Below are 25518 nucleotides of genomic sequence, written 5' to 3'. Positions count from 1 at the left end.
AAGGAGTGCAATGTTTTCAGGGGTTTCGTTTGTATTTATGTGAGTTTCTTTATTCCACCACTAGCTTATGCTCGCGACTTCGTCCGCGTGGACCTCACAAATTTCGAATCCCTATTTTACCCCTTTAGAGGTTGAATTTCCAAAAATCCTGTCTTAGCGGATGCCTACGTCATAATAGCTATCTGCATACAAAATTTCAGCCCGATTCGTCCAGTAGTTTGAGCTACTCCTAAGTAGACTCTGGGAATCGTATTCCTCTTTACTGAGGATCGTGATCCCTACCTATTAATATAATCTAAATATATAAATGGAAAAGGTGACTGACTGATCTATCAACGCACAGCATCCGCTAAGAAAGGATTTTCGAAGATTCAACCTTTAAAGGGGTAAAAAAGGGATTTGAAATTTGTGTAGTCCACGCGGACGAAGTCGCGAGCTTAAGCTAGTATAAACAAATCTATTTTTGTTGTATCCAAATGTGTTTTAACTACAGTTAGACTTACGCCATCTGCTACACCAAAATATATGAATCAGCAAATAGAGTGGTTTGTTATTGTTGGTGTTCAATCGCAATAAGGGAGGTTTACTGAACCTCAACCCGCGTGGGAGATGTGACAAAAAGTACTAGAGGTTATTGTACCAGAGCTCGTTAAGGCGGTGCGCAACGTGACGTGGTTTAACGGGACGACCGAAACATTCCTCGACCAACATCCGAAAAGTATTAAACTCTTCGCTCCTTTTAGGGTCTGACAACTAAACGCCGCGCCGCTCAGGTGTGTAAATTGATTAAAGTAATAATTATCAGTAGCTACCTCCTTATTTTATTCTTTTATAAATAATATCTGTCCCGGCTGTACTCTCGCTGTTTAGTCGAGTCGAGTATGTCAAAACCGCGGCACGTGCAAGAACCGACTCCCTTGAAAAAGGACCCCGGATGGGTTCGAAACTAGTCGGGCTAACGTCGACTAAACACGTGAGTACAGCCGGGACAGATATTATTTATAATGGAAATCACTCACGGTAGTTTAAACGCTAAAATGTTTTATTCTTATTATTATTAGGACGTCCGCCTTCTAATCGGAGGTCGGGGGTTCGATCCCGGGCACGAACCTCTAACTTTTCCGACTTAATTAAATATCACTCGCTTTAACGGTGAAGGAAAACATCGTGAGGAAATCTGCATGCCTGAGAGTTCTAAATAATGTTCTCAAAGGTGTGTGAAGTCTACCAATCTGCACATGGCCAACGTGGTAGTCTTTGGCCAAAACCCTTCTCACTCTGAGAGGAGACCCGCGCTCTGAAGTGAGCCGGTGATGGGTTGATCATGATGATGATGACCTTCTTATTTATTGCCAGCTTGTGCTCATAATTTTATGTAGGTTTTTTTTTTAAATTCCGCCATGAGTAGATAACTTAGTTAGATAACTTTAGTTACAAGCACTACAAGAAAGGAGAAATAGGTTTTCAATAATTTCATGCAAATTCTTTGTTTTCCCGGAATATGATATTGTCCTCTCTTTGCCTAAGGTACCTGTGATAAGGTAGAGATAACAACTGACATAAGTGCGGACAGCGATGTTCGCTGGAACAGGAACATGAAGCGTCGCATTCGTGGAACATTTTAACGCTCCACGATGCCGTTACCTTGCCGTTACATTACACTGTACCAAATACTTGCTCCTCGCTATACAATAGACGTTCAGATAACCTTTGGACGACGATCGCAAATCAAACAAAAATACCGTTGGATGGCATAATGTTATGAATTGGCTTTAATAAGATTGATGGATCAAAGAAGACTCTGAGCACGCCTTTAAGATCGTTTTCTCGTGCGATCCGATTAATCGAATCGAACACGTTTTAACTTGTCTAAGTTGACTAAGTTGTCAATTACCATAATACTTATATGTATAATAAGGTGAGGTCAAATAAAGTACTAATAACTTAGAATTTATTAAAAATCCTCGGTAATCAAGTAGGTGCCTATTCTGGAACAATTTGACTGCAACTTCAAACCGGCCTGCCACTTATTAAATACCTGGCAAGTCATTTTCCTATATGCATCGGTTTAGGTACAAATCTAAATATATAAAATGAAAAGGTGACTGACTGACTGACTGACTGATCTATCAACGCAAAGCTTAAACTACTGGACGGATCAGGCTGAAATTTGGCATGCAGATAGCTATTATGACGTAGGCATCCGCTAAGAAAGGATTTTTGAAAATTCAACCCCTAAGGGGGTGAAATATGGGTTTGAAATTTGTGTAGTCCACGCGGACGAAGTCGCGAGCATAAGCTAGTTGATACATACAATTATTGTAAATTGCAGCCTTTATGGAGAATCTTTTTCACATTAAAAATACAACTTCATCGACAACTTCAAACAACAGTCCATCTCACGAGCTACAGCTAACAGGTTATATTGGAGAATACAGCTTTTATAATACGTTATACGTACCTCCATTGATCAGCCAATGATTTTGCGTCATTTACACACAAATAAACAGACAAACTATTACAATTTGTAATACTAGTAGGAGTCGTTTCCCAATCTATACTTTATTCTTCGGGCAGAACAGTGTGAAGAAGTGTCTGCCTGTCTCAAACTACATAGTCTTTAAAATAAAACGAAAGAGGCTCGATTATAAGCGCTAATAGGACTTTTATCTGTCACTCTTTACGATCCTACTAAGTACATAATATTATGTCCGACATGGTACAGTTCTTGCAATTCACGAAGGCGACTGGCTCATGCTTGTCTTGAAGTCGTATCGGTATAAGTAACGTACACTGATACTGAATGTGTGCGTTGCGAGCGCTTGCTCGCGACTGATTGGTCCGACATGCACACACACTTACGCAATGCCCGCGTATCCGACGTAACTACAAGTAAAGTCCACTCGCCTTCGTGAATCGCATGAACTGTAATAACATCCGATTCGCCATATCGTATCGAATAGTATAAAGGCACTTAACACCATAGACAAAAGTTATTAAAGGCATAATACTTAAATAGAAAGTGCGATGCAGATTATAGATCAATGTAATAAACACATTAGTCTTGTCTTTGCGTACCGTTATGCAAATGCTTCGTCGCCTTTGTCTGCGAGCGGCACGAAGAAGTGCCTTTGTCGTGTCGTGTGGTCGGTGATAGATGAAGTGATGACGTTGATTTGTATGGCCCGTTATACGTGTGGGGAAAGATGAAAATAATAGAGATGATGACATACATTGATATGATGGGTATTATCAATTATGATAAAAATCCAATAGTACCTACCTATTATATATAATATCTCTCAACGGCTATACCTACTCACGTATTTAGTCGACGTTAGCCCGACTAGTTTCGAACCCATCCGGGGTCCTTTTTCAAGGGAGTCAGTTCGCGCACGCCTCGCGGTTGAGATATATAATGGAAATCACTCACGATAGTTTAAATGCTAAAGTACCTACCTACCTTTTTGTAAAATAAAAATATGCGTAGAGTTGAGGACCTCCTACTTTTGAATTATGTAAAAATATTGATAGTTACTATGTACTTATCCATTTTTATGCTAAGAATCAAGCCCCACGAAGGATTTTAGAGCTACAAAAATATACCTACTTATAAAATTACCTATTAAAAAAACCGTGAAACTAAGTAGCAAAGAATCACTGTTTGTGTTTTTTTGTTGGTTTATTGGTTTGGTCCTTCAATCACGTCGCAAAGGTGCAACGGATCGACGTGTTTTTTGCGTGGGTATAGTTTAAGACCTGGAGAGTAACATAGGCTACTTTTTATCCCGGGAAATGAAAGAGTTCCCACAGGATTTTTTAGATTTTTTTCTTACGTAAATTAAAAAATATATCCTTTCTTAGCGGATCTCTACGTCATAATAGCTATCTGCATGCCAAATTTCATCCCGATCCGTCTAGTAAGTAGTTTGAGCTGTTCGTTGATAGATCAATCAATCAGTCAGTCAGTCACCTTTTTCTTTTATATATTTAGATAGATTTAGAGAAATCTTTAGTGAGTAAGTATTATTGATATTTTGATGGCAAAATTTCCTTATCATCATCATGATCAACCCATCGCCAGCATACTACTGAGCACGGGGTTTCTCTCAGAATGAGAAGTATTTGCATAATATACCACGCTGGCCCAATGCGGATTGGCAGATTTCACACACCTTTGAGAACGTTATTTATGGAGAACACTCATGCATGTAAGTTGTCTGACGATGTTTTCCTTCACCGTTAAAGAAGTTATACTGTATTTGATACCGGCGTCGGTATAGCCTAAGCTTTCCTCATGAATAATTCTGCAATATGCGAGGCGCGTGCGCAGTTCGCGACTAGAATACATACACGTCTGAGTAGTGACTACACCTCTACCACTCATAAAGCCCACTCACCGTTAGCTTGAATCGATAACATCTGAGGAAACGACACTTCACATAGCACAACATGCCATCACATAAAAAACTCTGACCTTACACCTGTAGTTTACTCGGCTGAGTTTGTTGTGGGCTCTTCTCAGACCTGGGCGCGTTTCGAACCCTCGTAGCTTTAGTTTTAAGTTCGCGTGATAATTATCACCACTATATCTTACAAATCCAACATCTGACTATCAAAAAGAGTAATAATTTATTACCTATTTTGAATAAATCATTTGACTTTGACTTAGTAGGTACCTACCTACCTACAGTCGGATTTGACGACCTCCCTGGCGCAGTGGTGAGCGCTGTGTTCTTACCAGTAGGAAGTCCCAAGTTCGGGAAAACCATGCCGCCAAACGATTTCACGTTCCGTTTAAATTACGAAAACCAAAAATATTTTTAGCTATCTTGTAGGTTGATTCACTTCACATAGATTTCCCACTCGGTCAAAAAACAGTATTTCGTAAGTTCGTAGTAAACAGCTAAGTATATTATGGTTTGTTTATCGTGAACATGTAAAGGCAATAAAAATTTTCTGAGAACAAAGCGTTTACGCAGGAAAACCGCGATGACATATGAACTGCTAGATAGATCAGATTATCATATCTTTTCAAATGGAATTTTTCATTCTTTCAATTTTTCCTTTATTTCTGTCATCTATTTATAACCCCCATAGAAATTAGGATCGATTCCTTTTGGCAGCGAACCGAAGCGAAATTCTACACAATGGCGGCTGTTTTTGAATTATTTTTTTCATCGTGAAATCCTTTTTCGAGATTTTCTTGATAGATTCTACTTTTCCCGGTCTAACACTCGGTTACTTGAGTCTATAATATGGCTGGCTACATAATAAATAAATAATTGGAAAAGCAGAAATAGACTTTAATTGTTACATAAAAGTCATAAATACAGGCGAATATAATAAATGATTTTATCTAACAGTTTTGCGTCATGCGTGCTCGAGGGTCTGCGATCAATAGAAAGTGCAACTGGGCAGTAAAGATAAGCGCACACTGACGATTTACAGTTGTTTTGATTTCCGATTTTATCAGTGCCAGGATGTTGAAACAAATAAAACAATTTCACGGCGTTGCTTCCACGAGCACGCTTTCTAAAGCCCATAATATGAATAAATGAAATGAAATGCGGAAGTTGGTAAGTACTTCGGCCACATTATGAGCCACAAATACGACCTCCTTCAGCTCATCATTCAGGGGCAAATAGCCGGCAGAAGACCATCTGGCCGAAGTAGAACATCGTGGCTAAAGAATTTACGCCAATGGTACGAGAAGAGACCCAATCTCTTTTCCGCGCAGCAGCGTCCAAGGTCCAGATAGCCCTAATAGTTGCCAATCTCCGATAAGAGACGGCATTTCAAGAAGAAGAAAAAATGATATGAATTTATTTATTTCATGTAGAACATTCTGTCCTTTGCCACTATATTATCATATAAGTATATATCAAGACTCTATTACAGCAGCTGAGAATATAGACCGTATTCTCAGTAGAATCTGCTTCCCTTGCTTCCTGTACATAGGTATCTACTTGCTTAATATTCTATCTATCTAGGGTAGGAAGGTTTCTACCCCTAACTCTACTAATGCGAAGTGTCCATAGCAATGAAACTTGCAGAAGTTAGCTCTAGCAAGTTACTTGCACTGTACAATTTCTACAAGTTTTGTACATAAAACTTGCAGAAATTGACTTACCAGATTTCTACTACTTTTACTTTTACCAGTTGTTCTTACCAGTTTTATTGTTAGTGGCATCAAAAAGGTACCACATTGAAATAAAATACACCTGAGGTACATAGAGCTAAATCTTTCTGTTCTTTGATTTTTTGGTGGAATCTGATGGATCTACGAGCTGTTTTGCCTGAATATTTTTTGTCGACATCGAGTCACCAGTGTGCGGCCGTTTTTAAAGCGTGTACCTACAATACAATAAATGTTCCGTTGCTCTGCGGAAGCGTACTAAACTGCATTATCTATCCACAGGTAATATAGACTTCAGAAAAATAAGAAATAGAACATTTTGGACTTAATGAATAACGCAACTTACGAATAAAGTGTCTGGGAAGAAGAAGAATAAACCTACTATGAATCAAAGAAGTAAATAAACCGGTCAAGTGCGAGTTGGACTCGCACACGTAACTTACAGTACGCGGCAGAAAATAATGTACATCAGAATGTGCCTTCAGAATTACATTTCGGCTTTGTCTTTGTCACTCATTACCTATATGACGTTTTGTTGGTCTCAACGACAGGACAATGCTCTATAAATCTGCTATCTCCTTCTAAAGGTCGATGTACATTAGGTACTTTCTGAAGCGTACTGTACTATAGTTAACACTCTGTACTTTAATTTTTTTAAATTTGCATAGCGTCCATTTTGAAATTAGTCATTTATCATTTGTTTTTATAACGGCAAAAGAAATACACACTGACAATTTCAACTCTATATATTATTACGGTTCATGAGATACAGCCCGCTGACAAACAGACGAACGGCCAGCGGAGGCTTAGTAACAGGGTCCCGTTGGCAGCCTTCGGGCACGGAACCATAAAACTTAATTATACCAACGAACTAAAAGGTTGTAGGCCGTAGTTTTCGTAGTTTCCCAGGAACGAGAGAAAAGGAAAACTAACAAGTTCTTACTGCCTGATTACTAGAATGTTTATCTGCTTATTATATCATTTACGTAAACGCAAGTTATAACCATATTATTTTACTATACATTTGTCTATATTTAGTTCAACGATTTCCAGGTAATGGCTAATAAGTAATATGGGTACCTTCAAGACAAGAGTGAATACAACAAATTAAGTTTTACAATAAATTGGTTTAAGTAGAGTAGAACACTTAAATTATTGTATAAATACGGAGACTATTTACCTACTTATTGTGTAAAACATGAAACTTTATGTATACATGAATCGAATAAGTTTGTTTTCAAATAAAAAATATTTATTATAAAAAAAAAGAATAGGCTTATTATAATATTTTCTAGGCAAGCGCGCTCCATCTTAGGCTGCATCATCACTTGCCACCAGGTCTGATTGCAGCCAAGCGCTAGTCTATAAATTAAAAAAAAATGTTTTGAAGCATATTCGTAGGTCGCACACTCGACGCTTTTGTCACTCAGCTAATTTGTCTTCACTCTTTTACACTACTCAAAAAAGGAGTGTATAATAGGTAGTGTTTTCTGGGTTTATGTATGTATTTGAGTTTCTTTAATGCTTGAACAGATGTGGATTTCAGAGTAATTCTCGAGCGTAGCGAGGGTGTTGCATCTAGAATCCTGAGTGATGCGCGGGGCTTAAGGGCGCCCAAGACTAAGACTGTATTACCCCCAAATTCAACACTCTACTTTTCACACTTCACAAGACAATAAAATCAAAATCTTCGTAGGCCTTAATAGATAGACCTATATGGGGTATGGACTATGGTTAGAACCATGAATCATGGTTCTAACTATAGTCCATATAATATTAATTCTTATAATCATCCAGAGTGACACAAATTTAAAAAAAAAAAACAATTTAAAAAAATTCACTTTTTAGTTAGTTTTTTAGCTGGGCAGTCGTATTTTTTACGACTTGTTATTAAAATACGAATGTATGATAATGTCTTGTACTCATTTAGTTACACTATTCTACACAGTCTAGGATTTGATCATTCGTTCCACATAATTACATCGCGAATAAAAAGACGTGCCCCGTAATTTCCCAAATACGTAAACAAAGTCAAGATCTGCTAATACGACTACTTACCATGGTAAGGCTCCACTACCGGGGAGGATTCGGCAAATGATTCGAGTGCGAGCAAATTTTACGATAAGCATTTTAATGTAAACTAGCTCCGCGACTTCGTTCGCGTGGACTACACAAATATCAAACTCCAGTTCTACCCCTTTAGGGATTGAATTTTCAAAAACCCTTCCTTAGCTAATTTTACGATAGTTCGGCATTCGGCAAATCAACTGGCGGCACTAATCAAAAGTCAAGACACGTAGACACGACATGTAAAGGATTATTTAAATGATAAGCAAGCTTGGGAATGAGTTGCTTAACGGCTTTGTGATAGTTCTAATAAGTTTAATTTATGATTTTGTAAAGTGGTGATAATAAAAAGATAAACCGGCTGAGTTTGTTGTGGGCTCTTCTCAGAATAAATCATTTGACTTTGACGTTTAAACTAAAAAATTACGTCATTATGATGTGACGTCACATTCCAGTATTTCATAGAATATCGCATACTAAGCGCGCGTTTTGACGTTTGATAAAAAGTTATTGATTTGACTAGTTGTCAAATACCGTAATCGCCCTACTAATATCACGAATCATTTGCTGAATCTCGATAGTGAAGCCGAATCATTATTTCGAAACAAATAGATACGTTAGACGAACCAAAGAAAAACTCCGTTGCTATTTACTAACCGCAACTCCACCGCAATAGGACGTTTTCTTAATGAATCCAATTTCCACATTGAAATAAACCAACCTTCAATGAAATGCGCATCTGCAATCATCTGGTTGTACCTAAACGTTTTAAACTTGATAAGTAGGTATTAAATTTTTATCTACCTAAGTGGAATTTTTTTCATTGTGATTCGGCGCTGATTTCAAAAACTCCTACAACAACACACAACTCCTACAACTAAACAAAATATTTTTAATTAAATTTTAGAATATTAAGTTGGTTTGAAAGATATATATTTAATACATATTTATGTTTTTTTTTTTTTTAACGTTTATTGATTGTTTATTGTAAATATTCTTTTATTATTTAATAATTACTTGAAGATGGAAACAAATAAAGGTTTGAAAGTAATTTAAAAATTATTCAAAGCCTTTTAGTACTTCTGAAGTCGGCTCACTTTTTTTAAAAGCCTTTCTAGGAAAATAAGATTTTTCATAGAGATAGAAATATTAATTTTTTCTAATACAAAATCTAAGCGGATGACGCTTCAGGCAAGTAATCAAGTATTTCCTTTAACCAAAATATACTTAGTGTATTTGTCTTCTCTTTTCTTGAACACCTGTCTTTAGAAAAAGAAGGCCAAGTGCAAGTTCAGGCGCGCGCAACGAGGGTTCCGTACTATGGTCGTATTTTTTTCGACATTTTGTACGATAGGTAATTCAAAAACTGTGATGCATAAAAATAAATAAAAATCTATTTTGGAATGCTCAGTTGAAGCCCTTTCATATGATATTCCACTTGATATAGTTATCTTACTTCGAAAATTGAAAATACTAATTATTAGTTCATGACCACAATTTTTTTTTGTGTGATGTAACCACAAATTCACGGTTTTCAGATTTTTCCCCTAATGTCTGCTATAAGACCTAACTACCTGCCAAATTTCATGATTCTAGGTCAACGGGAAGTACCCTGTAGGTTTCGTGACAGACCGACCGACAGACAGACAACAAAGTGATCCTATAAGGGTTTCCTTTTTCCTTTTGAGGTATGGAACCCTAAAACAGGCTGAATTGAGAACCACTTCCTTTTTGGAAGTCGGTTAAAAATGGAGGTTCCATCTAAATACGGTTAAAAGTGTGACCTATCAAAAGCTCGCATCGACTAGACACGATTTATGAAGACATTCACCTCAGTGTTGTACTGCCTGTGAGGGCGTTGGTCTACATTCATAACATTGTGATGCGAAGACCTTAGTGCTAGAAATAGATCAGTAGGTAGGTATACCGACTTATATAAACTTCGATGAATTAATGTTTTAAACGATTTTCCCTAGCAAATAGGTCTAAATAGAGTCTTCCGGGAACAACATTGTTTTCTGCTGGAAAATTCAAGAACTGCATACTTAATCACCAAAACTAAACTGGAACTTTTGACTTGCATGGACATATTTTTTTTGGACGCCAATGTTAAATTGGTTCCTAAATTACTAACAGCTGGTCTAGTTTTCCAGCTGTTTGTCATTTGTGTACAAAACTATAAAACACTACTTAGGTACGTATAAAAAATTTATGAAAGAAGGAAGGAAGGAAAATCGACCCTATATTATCGATTGACGCTATTATACCTACCTACGTGATTTTCATATAAAACGTGGAAAAAATGTGTGGGGAAAATTTATTCTACAATCTTTTTCTTCCACAAGGAATAATATTTTCATAGAATATGTAACGCGGGTTTATTTTATTTGTGACGTATTTTTGCCTTCTAAGTATGTACAGCCTACGTTAATTGTTTGATATTATAATTATTACTTACTACATTATTATGAGATTTATGCGATTATATTTCACTCATACTGATATGCTTTTACTAACAGCTATGGAAAGAAATTAATAAAACAACTAAACGCGTTACTAATAAAAAGACGTAACAAGCTAGATTTGAAAGCTATGATAACTTACGGAATATTCCTTTAGTCAACAATTTGCAAGCTTTTTATATAAAAGCCTCGACCTTCGGGTTTACTCTATTTTTCCTAAATGCGTGCGTATTTTTTTCAGAGAGCGCACCGTCCGCTGTTCATCTGTGCTGATCGCGGCGCTAGGGCTGTCCCTCGTCGCGCTCGGCGTGTACACCACGGTGCTGGTGCTCACAGAGCACCGCAGTCCGCGGCCCTGCCTCAGCGAGGTCTGCGTCGGCACCGGTGAGCAATATACCTAACCTACAGTCTGTCCGCTGTTCATCTGTGCTGATCGCGGCGCTAGGGCTGTCCCTCGTCGCGCTCGGCGTGTACACCACGGTGCTGGTGCTCACAGAGCACCGCAGTCCGCGGCCCTGCCTCAGCGAGGTCTGCGTCGGCACCGGTGAGCAATATACCTAACCTACAGTCTGTCCGCTGTTCATCTGTGCTGATCGCGGCGCTAGGGCTGTCCCTCGTCGCGCTCGGCGTGTACACCACGGTGCTGGTGCTCACGGAGCACCGCAGTCCGCGGCCCTGCCTCAGCGAGGTCTGCGTCGGCACCGGTGAGCAATATACCTAACCTACAGTCTGTCCGCTGTTCATCTGTGCTGATCGCGGCGCTAGGGCTGTCCCTCGTCGCGCTCGGCGTGTACACCACGGTGCTGGTGCTCACGGAGCACCGCAGTCCGCGGCCCTGCCTCAGCGAGGTCTGCGTCGGCACCGGTGAGCAATATACCTAACCTACAGTCTGTCCGCTGTTCATCTGTGCTGATCGCGGCGCTAGGGCTGTCCCTCGTCGCGCTCGGCGTGTACACCACGGTGCTGGTGCTCACGGAGCACCGCAGTCCGCGGCCCTGCCTCAGCGAGGTCTGCGTCGGCACCGGTGAGCAATATACCTAACCTACAGTCTGTCCGCTGTTCATCTGTGCTGATCGCGGCGCTAGGGCTGTCCCTCGTCGCGCTCGGCGTGTACACCACGGTGCTGGTGCTCACGGAGCACCGCAGTCCGCGGCCCTGCCTCAGCGAGGTCTGCGTCGGCACCGGTGAGCAATATACCTAACCTACAGTCTGTCCGCTGTTCATCTGTGCTGATCGCGGCGCTAGGGCTGTCCCTCGTCGCGCTCGGCGTGTACACCACGGTGCTGGTGCTCACGGAGCACCGCAGTCCGCGGCCCTGCCTCAGCGAGGTCTGCGTCGGCACCGGTGAGCAATATACCTAACCTACAGTCTGTCCGCTGTTCATCTGTGCTGATCGCGGCGCTAGGGCTGTCCCTCGTCGCGCTCGGCGTGTACACCACGGTGCTGGTGCTCACAGAGCACCGCAGTCCGCGGCCCTGCCTCAGCGAGGTCTGCGTCGGCACCGGTGAGCAATATACCTAACCTACAGTCTGTCCGCTGTTCATCTGTGCTGATCGCGGCGCTAGGGCTGTCCCTCGTCGCGCTCGGCGTGTACACCACGGTGCTGGTGCTCACAGAGCACCGCAGTCCGCGGCCCTGCCTCAGCGAGGTCTGCGTCGGAACCGGTGAGAAATATTCTATTATTTATTTATTCAATGACAAGCTGATGGGATGTTACTACTGTGTAATGTGTATAGTACGCGGCAGAAAGTAATGTACATCGACCTTTAGAAGGAGATAGCGGATTTGTAGAGCACTGTCTCTGTCGTTGAAACCGACAAAACGTCATATAGGTATTAGTGCCAGAGACAACGCTCTACAGAGCTGAAATGTCATTCCAATGGCCGATGTACATTACCTTCTGGCGCGTACTGTAGATTGTGAAAATGCATTCTCGAATGCTGGTTGATCTATTGAACCCATACCTAGACCTAGGGGTCTAGGTCTGTGTAACATTGCACCTACCTACCGGAACCGATAGGATAATAGCTAGCTACGCCAGACCAGAATACCGGGTACAAATTCCTAAATTTTCCCGGTCGAGGATCGAACTCGTGACCACTGCGCCAAGGTGTTTACTCGCCTCTACCTTTGCATCAATATCCATTTTATAAATGCGAAAGTGTGTTTGTTTGTTGGGTTATCCTTCAATCACGTCGCAACGGGGCAGCGGAATGACGTGTTTATTTGCATGATAACCATGACTGATGAAGTCAAAGACCAGGAGAGTGACACAGGTCACTTTTTATTCCGGAAAATCAAAGAGCTGCCAATTCCCACGGTGCCGGTGTTTGTAAAAAACTAAATCCACGCAAACGAAGCCGTGGGCACCAGCTCGTTAAGTTATGTTTTAATATTCGTCCTGATAACTTACTCCGTGGGTTAGTCATACAAAATGACAGAGCAGGTAAGTCCAAATGCAGCAGTTTTTATATTAAAAACCTAACACTGATCGCTCAGTTAGAATCGAATCTTCGATAAGATCACTTGTCCTTCAAAATATGGAGCCAGCCTTCAAATTAGTGGCTGTTGGCCTTTTAATTGTCAGTGTATGTTCCTCCCCCTTGCCTGAAGGGGGGGAGGTGCCGTGCGCCAGCGAGCTGTGTGCTGCAACCGGTGAGTAAGCGAGCAGTTTTGCTGCTACGGGATTTGGCTATTACAATTGTTCAAGGATTTTTCTTTAATTCCCAATTTTATTTCGGTTTATTGATTTTTGAAGAAAATTATTGGTATTTATATTGATTCATCATTATCAACGATTGAGATCCACTGCTGGACACAGGTCTCTTGTAGGGATGTCCACACGCCACGGTCTTGCGGCACCTGAATCCAGCGGCTCCCTGCAACTCGTTTGATGTCGTCTGTCCAGCTAGTTGGAGGGTCTTCCCAAGGTGCACTTTCTGGTGCGGTTTCCGCCATTTTAGGACCTTGGTCTATTGGTTTTTGAACTATATGCTCTGCCCATTGCCACTTCAGCTTCGCAACCCATTGAGCTATGTCGGTTACTCTAGTTCTCCTACGGATCTCCTCATTTCCTATCTATGCTCATTTCTGATTTGATCACGTAGGGAACTCCAAGCAATATTAATTAATAGTGTATATATAGTGCACTTTACTTTGAAATATAGTAATATGGCATTGTTATAGAGCTATCTACACAAAAAGGCACATGCCTACCTTATTTGATATTTACACATTTATTTACAAAACTTAAAAACACATTTAGATTATTGGGATGTGGTTATTATTTTATCTGTGTATCTATTATTTAAAATCAAATTCAGTCAAAGAAAAATAACAATCTATGTTTTTGAATTTTGTTCACCCACTTTAGTAAAAAATGTTTACCTACCTACTGTACCTACCTAATAACTAGGTAAATAATATTTTTAGAGGTCAAATAATAAAACCAAAACCTAGGAGTATTACTACTTATTCTCGTAATATTACATACAGACATTAAGGAACAGATTAGATTGTACTAGGTAGGTATCTATCTACCTACTTAGAATGCATATTTTTCTGCATCGCGACTCTAAAAAAGATATTTTTAAATTGTAAAGGTGTTATTACAGTAAATCTCGTAATTTTAACGTGCAGTCTAATTTACGAGCATTATAGGTAGGTACCTACCTAGTCTGTTTATCTATATAATATCTGTGCACGCTGCGCACGATGCTACGAACCTTCAAACTAAGATCACTGTGATAAGCATAATTTTATAAACACTAGGCTTCATAGTTCGTACCTTGTAACACCTTGTAAGCTCGAAGTTATCTGTATTTAAAACAATTACACATAATTTGCTTTAAGGGCGAAAGAAACTTGCATGCCTGAGAGTTCTCCATAAAGTTCTTAAAGGTGTGTGAAAAATACCAATTCGCACTTTGCCAGCGAGACTAAGTATACACTAAGGCATACATGAATACGTGACAGCAGGACTATGGCCAAACCTTCTCATTCTTATACGAGATCCGTGCTCAGTAGTGAGCCGGTGATGGGTTGATCAAGGTGATGACGATGAAATTGTAACTAAACACGTAAAATACAACTATGTTTAAATCGATTTTGATCGATCTATTTCTAATCTGATTTGATCTAAGTTTGAAATATTTAATAATATTATTATTGTAGTATGTCAGTGCAGCTTCGCGCGTGCTAGATTAGCCTCAGAAGTATAGAGACAATAGAGTCAGGAATCACCTACTGAGAGCCTAAACCTTAGTTCGTTATCAAAAAGCTAGGGCGTGGTTGAAGGTAGAAAACAAAATAAAAGATTGTATAAGGAAATAAACTGTTTTATTCAGGGAAAAGTCCCTCCAAATCAAAGTTTATCTTTACCATTAATTATTGCTTTATCATTATATAATTTATTATTTCCTTTAAGAAAAATCTACCGCCAGTTCGAAAAAGCATATCTACCGAGAGAAAGAACTGGCAAGAAAAAACTCGGCGGTGTCTATTCACAATTATTGAAAAATAGATACAACTATGGTAGGTATTACCATAACATATCCAACCCACATAGGGTATAAGCATAAACTATTACAAAGGAATACCAGATGTATAACAAATTACACATTAACCAACACATAAAACAACATACATAGTATAACAATAGAAATATAAAATCAACAATATTCGTACCTGTAGGTATGTCACAGCTTCTTATTAAAAATAGGAAAATTAATGATGTCTACCGTCAAAGCAGAGCCATTTATAGCCCTTTGGCTACCCTTTCCATAAGTATAATGATACCATATAAAACTCAAATTCAATAGAGTCGACAATAGAGATTAAACTTTAGTTTTAAATTTATACACTTCAAAATTCCACATTATACTCTATTTAAATCTACAATTACTTTACTTCTAAAATATAATAAAATCAATTTCACCATGTAAGACCTTTGGATTAGCTGCTATATATTATCTGTTACGTCTGTAGTATTTTGTCTATCATTTTGACGTGCCTCTGTTTACAAATAAAATGTCAATGGTTTAGAATTAATTCTTAAGCAAAATCTAAAGAGTTTAGTAGCAATTTCAAGAAATAAATAGCAACTCTAACCATTTATCTTATACGGCCAAACTGACAATTGCTTCGTTCTCGAAGCAACAAAATAAAAACAAACAATTCGTAAAGTAAATTTTTAACAACATCAAAACATTTTTTTTTTTTTTTTTTTTTTTTAAAACAACATGTCTGTGGCTTCCAACAAAATTTAAAAAAACATTTTAAACATGTGTGTGACATACAAAATTACCACACAGTTTACTCTCAAAAATACAAGAAATATTTTTCTCGCCACAGCACATAAATGTTTCCAAACAAGATATCCTTTAACCCCATTGGTTTTAAACCAATATCAAAAAATATTTTTAACACCACTGGTATTAAAGCGATATTATAAAAATACTTTTCAACACCGTTGGTTCCAACGTTTTAAAGTATCATCTACAAAATATCCTTCAACACCATTGGTTTTAAGGCAACATCGTAAACCATCATAAAATTGTCCCTTAACACCATTGGTTTTGATCCATATATCACTATACAATTTTTCCATTGATCGAACATTTGATCAAAGTTTTAAATAAATTCCAATAAAATATAGAGATGAATATTAAACAAAGAAAAATTGCAAATGAACAAATTGTAAATTATCAGAATTTAAAATAATATGTTTCATAAAAAAGAACCATCAAAATGAAAAAGTTACAAAAATATTAATATTTCAAAATAAGTTAAATCCTAAGAACTTTTTTTCAATTTCAAGTTAATAATTTTGCAAAAATAATAAAATACCATCGACTCTTACTCCTAAAGTACCAAAGTCAAAAACAAAGGGTAGGTATATAAAAGTAATTATATGTAAGATATATCAAAACAAAACTAACTACTATGTTAGAAGAAGTAAAAATAATCAAAGAGTAAACTTATCTAATTATCGTTATTTACTTTCAAAAATATTTTCTATTCAATCTCTTTTTGTCTATCTGCAATCAGTCCTTGGACTATACAAAAACATTTGTTGCTTCCCACATCCAATGATGTGCCAACAACCTTCCTTTTTAAATAAATACCAAAACATTTTTCCACAATAAAATATAAAAATCCAAAAAGATCGTAAATAAAAACATAAAGGTAGGTATCAAAAACTAAAATGTCAAAAAAATACCACAAAAATAATTTACATTAAAAAGATCGTCAAAGAAGTAATCAATATCAAAATAGTTAAACACTTCAAACATCAAAAACGTCAAAAAATCAAAAGTATTATTCAAACAAAACAACAAAATACGGCATTAAAAAATATTAAACACAAGTGGGTAGTCAATAATCTCTAAATTCCAATATTCTAAATTTAAGTTTCAGGTTTAACCATAGTCCACCACGCTGGCCAAGTGTGGATTGGCAGCTCCATTTCATCACATTACGTAACGGTGGGTATATATAAAAAAACAATGACATCAAACAATCAGTAGCTACTAGACTTAGCGGCATAGCAACAGGATAAGACATCAGCAGCCTAACCTATCCTATATAAAAACTACAAAAATAAACTCCAACAAAATTTCTTAATTATTGTAGGTAGGTATCACAAATCTTTCATCTCTACGTTTCGCGAGTGAGAACTCCGATGCAAAGTCAATAGCAAATTTACAAAAATGGCCACGCTAATCGCGTTTCTGATCAATGAATCATCAATATTTAACGAATGATGCAATATGTATTTCTGTATTGTTCTTAATTTGAAACAAAATTACAACAAAAAAAAATTTTTTTTTTCTTTTTTTTTTTTGGTTCTTTTTTTCCTTCTTTTCTCTCTGTCATTATGTAACACATAAATAAATTATATACATCTATTCGGCCAACCTGAAAAGTACTTCGTTCTCGAAGTACTTACATAGGAAATGCCTCAAGAACATAACTAAAAAAAAAGTAAGATGACTCATCACTCGTAAAACAATATTCAATGATTCAATGTCAACATCACTATCATATAAATTACGAATATACGGCTAGACGTCAGACGTAAATTAAAATAGAACACAAATTAATCATCAGTAAATATTTACTGACAAACTTGCTTTAGTTTTTCACCGCTCGGTCAGTCTGACATTTAACCACATTTTATCGTATGATCATTTAATAAAAATTTCATACCAACTAACTACCTGCAAATTTTTAACATTAATTTACGTAATATCGATTTGGGTTACTAGCTGGGACATCATGCGATTAAACACCTTCAAACATTAATCTGAGTCATTGAAACAGAACATCTATACTGAACACAAAATTACCCGCAAAAATTTTATTTATTTAGTACCCACATCTTTATTTCTATAATACAATTAGTTTTAAAACAAATAAAATGACGACAGGTACTATGAAACTGTGTTACTACATTACACAGAGTATTAATAGGTCCATGATTATGCAATAAAACTTTCTAAGGCCTACCTGCCTGAAAAATTGTCTTGCAAAAAAGTTTTAATTCACTTTCACTTTTTTTTTCATACCATATTTTCATATTAAGATTTCCAGATTTAGGGTATCCAATGTCCATTGTGGTACCTCTCGTGGCCGTCAGTCATCACAACGCCTGTTGGAACATCTTTGATGGCTTTTCACAAAGCCATCCGAATTGGCCGGTATTTCTGAAACTTGTACAATTGCATTAGAAAAGGCACAATTCAGCCATATCGTATCCCACTTCTGATGCTAGATTAGCCTCAGAAGTATAGAGACAATAGAGTCAGGAATCACCTACTGAGAGCCTAAACCTTAGTTCGTTATCAAAAAGCTAGGGCGTGGTTGAAGGTAGAAAACAAAATAAAAGATTGTATAAGGAAATAAACTGTTTTATTCAGGGAAAAGTCCCTCCAAATCAAAGTTTATCTTTACCATTAATTATTGCTTTATCATTATATAATTTATTATTTCCTTTAAGAAAAATCTACCGCCAGTTCGAAAAAGCATATCTACCGAGAGAAAGAACTGGCAAGAAAAAACTCGGCGGTGTCTATTCACAATTATTGAAAAATAGATACAACTATGGTAGGTATTACCATAACATATCCAACCCACATAGGGTATAAGCATAAACTATTACAAAGGAATACCAGATGTATAACAAATTACACATTAACCAACACATAAAACAACATACATAGTATAACAATAGAAATATAAAATCAACAATATTCGTACCTGTAGGTATGTCACAGCTTCTTATTAAAAATAGGAAAATTAATGATGTCTACCGTCAAAGCAGAGCCATTTATAGCCCTTTGGCTACCCTTTCCATAAGTATAATGATACCATATAAAACTCAAATTCAATAGAGTCGACAATAGAGATTAAACTTTAGTTTTAAATTTATACACTTCAAAATTCCACATTATACTCTATTTAAATCTACAATTACTTTACTTCTAAAATATAATAAAATCAATTTCACCATGTAAGACCTTTGGATTAGCTGCTATATATTATCTGTTACGTCTGTAGTATTTTGTCTATCATTTTGACGTGCCTCTGTTTACAAATAAAATGTCAATGGTTTAGAATTAATTCTTAAGCAAAATCTAAAGAGTTTAGTAGCAATTTCAAGAAATAAATAGCAACTCTAACCATTTATCTTATACGCGCGTTGATTTCTAATACTTAAACGGAAATATTTACGAGCTATGATTCAAAACGTAACGGTAGGTTTTTTGTTGGTATAGGTAGATACTGTTTTGTATGATCGAGTAACCGATAAAAAATGTTATTGATAAGTATTCAATCCGTGTACTTATTACTTTTAATGAAACCTAGCCCTACACCACAACAAACACAACACACGTGTACACGTGGTGTGTGTGTTGTGTGGTGTGTGTGTGTGTACGTTGTTGTTGTTGTAGGTTGGTGGCCCAAGAAGGTAATAAAATTATTAAGAGTACCAATTACAGTTTCGTATAATTATATACTACTATGTAACTATTAATTAACAAAAATGTAGTTGGGTAAGTACTCACCTACTTTTAGGCTTTTTTCTATCATATTATTATATTAGGTATACCTACATTTATATTTATTTGTTAGTCCCTATGCCATGTTACGTGTATACCATTAGTGTAGTCTTATACTATATTTTTTTTTGTTTTTTTTATTCAGATACAAGTTAGCCCTTGACTGCAATCTCACCTGGTGGTAAGTGATGATGCAGTCTAAGATGATAGCGGGCTAACCTGGAAGGGGTATGGCAGTTTTTATTAAACCCATACCCCTTTGGTTCTACACGGCATCGTACCGGAACGCTAAATCGCTTGGCGGCACGGCTTTGCCGGTAGACCAGACCAGAAATTTAGAAATTATAAAATTCCAAACCCCTGCCAGGAATCGAACCCGGGACCTCCCACTATTAAGACCACAGCGCTCACCACTGCGCCAGGGAGGTCGTCAATATGTTTATATATATTTCACGGGCGCAATAGGAACCTATTTACATATAAATGTAAACAATTAACCGGTAGGTATTGTTTTTCGTATTATCCTTGTTAAAATTCCACGTGGTGTGTAGAGTGGGTCAACATACTGCGCCATTTCTAACTTACGATTGCATACGTTATGTATGACTAAGTGGGTACTTACTACTACAAAACTATTAGCATTATTTATGTAATGTATTGTATCTAATGAGCATGGATGACGATATAAATTTTGTTTCTTATTATATAAAAAAACTCAATCTTGCCACGATTTGCTCTGTGTAAGATTCGGTTTTTTTTAAAGAATATTAGCCAAGTTAATTCCTGACTAATATTCCCCTTTTCCCTCCAATTAAGCGTAAAGCTTGTGCTAGGAGTAGGTACGACAATAGTGCAACGGGTGGGATTTGAACCGGCGACCTTTCGGTTTTCAGTCCGCTCCTTTACCGTTAAGTTGTTGTAGGCACTTGCGTATGATTTTCTGCCCATCACAGTACGATAGTCGCATTGCAATACATGGCAAGGATTAGTATAGCACAAGTAGGTATATAAGTTCCAGCTACGAAGGGTTACGAATAGCTACGGACTACGGAGTAGATCAGAAATCCACGGCCATTTAGGTGCCTCGTATAGCAACATAGGTCAGTAAGTAAGTAAGTACTAAGTAGGTAGGTACTAGGTAATATACTAAAACCTACGTTAGTTTCTCTCGAGTTATTTATGAATTTTTTTTTTGCGATTGCCTACAAACAACAGCTTCGACGTAGAAAGTAACTATAATTAGTTTAATGCCAATATAGGCCTACAAATGTACTTACTTGTAAAAATATTTGGCCTTTACGTTGACTAACTCAATGATTTTATAGAAATACAGTTTACGTTACGTTTTTGCTTATAACACCACCTACCTATGCGATTTACGTTGTTATTTCCAAGACGTTTCTTATTTAAAAAATGCCATATATTATATACACTACGTGATGCCCGCGACTTCGTCCGCGTAAGTTTCGGTTTTTAAAAATCCCGTGGAAACTCTTTGATTTTCCGGGATAAAAAGTAGCCTATGATAATGATAATGATAATGATGATAATGATAATGATGTTATTTATTTCAGGCAAATTGTACCCATATTATTACAAAGTTCAAATATAAAATAAAATAAAATTTTAGATTGTCCTATGTCCACCCCCACGATGCAAACTATCTCTGTACGAAATTTCGTCAAAATTGGTCACACGGATAGGCCGTGAAAACCTAGCAGACAGACAGACACACTTTCGCATTTATAATATTAGTATTATCAGTAGTATTGATTTATTGATTTCTTAAACAAAATCCTCGGTATGCTTACAGCAACGCCAAATCGCATACCGAGTCAGAAGTTACATATAAACATAGTTTATTCACATAATATACCTACTAGTAATATTATTAGTATGGATATGAAATGAGTACATAAATGAACAGTAAGTATGTACCTACTTGAAAGTATTTTGTTTACGAATACTCGTATACCTAACACGTTGTCTGCACCTAGGTACGACGATGGTACATGGCTGGTACGCCATCGCCTCGTGGACTGATGCAACTGACGAATTAACTTCGTGATCTTTGACGCCGCAGCACTCCCGTGCTCTAATTATAATTAATTAATTATAAACATTTTCAAACTACGTCGCTTATGCCAATTATAATTCAACATAATTCAATTATGTTCAACTTATTTTATTATAAATATTATTATGCGTGATTCATATTTTTTAAATTAAATATTTACAAAATAATATTATACATTTAATTTATGGACACGTGTTGTGCGTGTTGCACATACCAGAGTACATTCGTACATATTATTTGTATCGTTTTAAAGTTAATTAAATTAAAGGTATAGGTACAACCACAACGTATAACTAGTACACTGCACATTATACCTACAATTCTATTTTTTTAGAAAGGTAGTATAAATAAAAAATTAATAAATATTTTTATTATTCAATTAAACTTTTACAAGTAGGCTTTTAAATCGTCAAATGCATAGTACCACTGGTTCAGAATGTCTTTCCTACCGAGAAGAACCAGCAAGAAACTCGTTATGCATTAGTACCTATGTAGAATTAAAAGCTACTTATCCCTGATTGACAAACGGTGCGGGATTAATAAAATTTTAACTTTTGTTGCCTGAACCGGGAGTCGAATCTGGGACCTTTATTGCAGGCCGCAGCGGATTAAGCAACTAAGTATATCAATGAGACAGTTTTTGAGTTTACGAAATTGCAGTATAATTGTGAACACTTCCCAGAACTTTATACGTCAAACTGTCTCAATGCTATTTTTTTAGCAATGACATTGAATTCTTAATAATTATTATATCATTTTATCGCCAGCCTCGCGAGTTCTCGCCGCATTGAACAAGAGCGTTGAACCCTGCGATGACTTCTACGAGTTCGCCTGCGGTGGCTGGATCGAGAAGAATCCGGTGCCCGAGTGGGCCACGTCGTGGGACCAGCTGGCGATACTGCGGGAGCGGCTGGTGTTCGACTTGAAGGAGCTGCTCGAAGACAAGAACGACGCTGGTCTGCCGAAGAGTGTGCTGAAAGCTAAGGCGTTGTATCGCACTTGCATAGACGTGGGTAAGTTTCTTGTAGCTTACAGAGTTCAACCGGAATCTGATGATGGAAAGTGATGGCAGCCCTAATTACTTAGGCGTATTTTCTGGAAAACCTTTCAAAACACAATCAAGTCAAAATAATTGAGATATTATGGAATAAAATGACTATAGCCGGGAATTACGCTATGTTGCATTTCTGCTAAGTGGCATGCAATTTTATCTTAATTGGAACGTTTTTCAGAAAATACGTCCGATTAACCTAGGTTCACCGGTTTGCGTTGATTGGATTTGTTTCGGCGGGTAACTAGTGGACTCATAATACGAGTATAGTGGTCAAAGTCTGATGTTGGAACTTGAAGCCGAAAGGTAATGGATGACGGGATGTCTGGTTTATCAAATAGGTAGGTACCTTTAATTGTATTTTAAGATGTCAGGGGTAAGCCCGCTGTACATGGGAAAGAAGTGAAAATTCAGATAAAAATGTGGACCTGCCATCTTTGATTTGAAAATTAATGTAGTTTTCGTAATTCTTAAACCCCCGTAAAGTTCAGAAATTACGCCCATATACATTTTAACAAAAAATTTATAACCATTGAGAAACATTTTCGTAATGATCATACCGAAATATCTCAAAAAATTAAGATACTTAGGTTCTACAAAAGATCCTGTAATATTTCACAGATAAACTAGAAAAAGGTGGCATCAAACCGATCGAGGAGCTCCTCGTATCGCTCGGCCTGCCGGCCCGCCCGCCCTCCGCGCCCAGCGCCAACTTCAGCTGGGAGGAGGTCGCGGGCAGGAGCCGCCGCCTGCTGGGCCTCAACGCGCTCATCAGCGTGCAGGTCACCGAGGATGTGCGGAACACCAGCAGGAACCGCGTTGTGGTATGTTTGAATTATTTATCTATCCACGTATCGCTCACCCAGTGATCGCTTCAGTGAGGAGAAAATCGCTGGCAGAAGCTACTGGGCCGGTACCTGCTGGGCGAACTTTCTACTTACTTATTTCCTCCCACGTCCGAAGGGACGACAATTCGATACGACTGGAAAGAACTTCAAACTTCGCTACTACTTCCCAACTTTAAGTTGCTTCTGAGAATTTCTTGACTGAAAATTCCTATTAACTTTTTTTGGCTTGACCTGGTCACAGTCAAATAAACTAGCTGTTAGACCAGCACTATCCACAGAGCCACCTGTAATATATGTTTCCGTTACAGGCTATATTGATAGTAAATAGTTTAAGCCTTTTAGGTAAGACAGTTTTTTTCGAATAGGTATAAGTTTATAAATATTTTACAACTTATCTATTAAAGTCTGATATGTTTTGGAAGTTTGAATTCTTAAGTATTCGAAAATACACATAAGTATGCTATTAATAACAATAAACTAGGTGACCTATGTTTCATCCACTCAATGACCATCAATATCTTTTCAAATCTGGCAAGCTAAGTAAGATTTACGTTAAAATATGGAAATCCGACGTTTATTTTCAAAGTCACTGTCTCCAATGTTACTTCTAAATCTTTATCGACGCCTTTCATTGAATTAGCATACAATTATGGAGGAGTGATACGCAAAAAGCACGAATGCATACTTTCAAAAGTCAAAACGATTAATATAAACAGTGTCAACTGTCACCCGAGATGAAGACGGTTCCTGATGTCGTTAACCTTAGTGACCTTAATCGTATAAGGTCGAATTAACGACTTTTTCCAAACTTTTTGTATTGTCGCCTCAGTGGACACTTTTGCTTGCAGTAATATTTTATTTATATTTCGACCATCGCAATTGATAAAGCTTGGATTTTAAGGTAGCTTTTGTTAAAATTCAATCAGTTTTGTTAAAGGTCAGTCGCTTCTTCTATTCCGGGTTCTTTTCTGCATTGACGTTATCCGTCTACGTACGTTAAGTACGTAATGTACTACTAGCAGCTTCCCGCTGTATCACTCCAACCAGCCGAGCTCACAGTAAAGGCAAACATCGTGCGGAAACGGTATCATATTATGGATATCCGAAATTATAAATAACAAAATGGAAGATCCATATCAACGGAGGTGCATCTTCCTCGTGACTCGGAATTCGTTCCCATTTGAATGGTAATCGCGCCAAGGAAATCACGAACTAGATTTGAAATGTAAATTGTAATTGCACTAGATATCTGATTTAATATCAATAGGTATTTATGCGTTTACTTTAGGCGGATCTTATAGTGTCTATGTGGAGCATCAAGATAGGCTTGCATTCCGAATGCCATGTATCATGGATAGTTATAAGAAATCAAGCCAACTGGGAATACGAACTGTGACATCCGTCTTAAAGGCAACAGCGCGCCGAATTTTTCAAACTAAAAGTTAATTAGGTACTGTTGACTGTAATCAAATCAAATTGCTATTGCGCGGGAACCATGTCTCATTAAACATCGAAATGACGTAATTTTGACGTCAGCCGAGATAAAAATATACCATCAGCTCGCAACTTCAGACTAGTGCTGACGTCACTAAAATAGCGGCCACACGCATTAGCAATTTGCGGGACTTATATTAGTGATGCTGTCTAATATGGAGCCTTTATTAAACTCATTCCTGGTTTCTAAGCAGTATCTTATAGGAACTCTAAATCGCTAAGCGGATTAAAGTATTTGACGGTCGTGTGGTTAATTATATTAGCCGACGGACCTATGACTAGTGACAGCTCTCAGCACCCCTGCGCCAGAGAAGGTCG

General features: G+C 37.6%; 1 protein-coding gene and 1 long non-coding RNA gene across 2 annotated transcripts in view; one reads left to right on the top strand and one right to left on the bottom strand.

Annotated features, from left to right (window-relative positions):
- Positions 1-25518, bottom strand: part of LOC138402504 (uncharacterized) — a 73040-nt gene that overhangs the window by 4232 nt on the left and 43290 nt on the right. The window contains exon 2 of the long non-coding RNA XR_011236879.1: positions 24312-24331. This is a non-coding gene — a long non-coding RNA (uncharacterized lncRNA). The remainder of the gene's footprint in view (positions 1-24311; positions 24332-25518) is intronic.
- LOC117982968 (endothelin-converting enzyme homolog) overlaps positions 1-25518 on the top strand; it is a 68645-nt gene that overhangs the window by 27794 nt on the left and 15333 nt on the right. The window contains exons 3-5 of the mRNA XM_034969410.2: positions 10910-11052; positions 22575-22820; positions 23480-23682. Coding sequence (XP_034825301.1) covers positions 10910-11052; positions 22575-22820; positions 23480-23682 — 592 coding nt within the window. The remainder of the gene's footprint in view (positions 1-10909; positions 11053-22574; positions 22821-23479; positions 23683-25518) is intronic.

This window comes from Maniola hyperantus, chromosome 6, assembly GCF_902806685.2.
Source record: "Maniola hyperantus chromosome 6, iAphHyp1.2, whole genome shotgun sequence".
NCBI classification, from domain to species: Eukaryota; Metazoa; Arthropoda; class Insecta; order Lepidoptera; family Nymphalidae; genus Maniola; species Maniola hyperantus.
The sequence above is the reverse complement of the archived record's forward strand: the minus strand, read 5'-3'. Positions and strand labels throughout refer to the sequence as shown.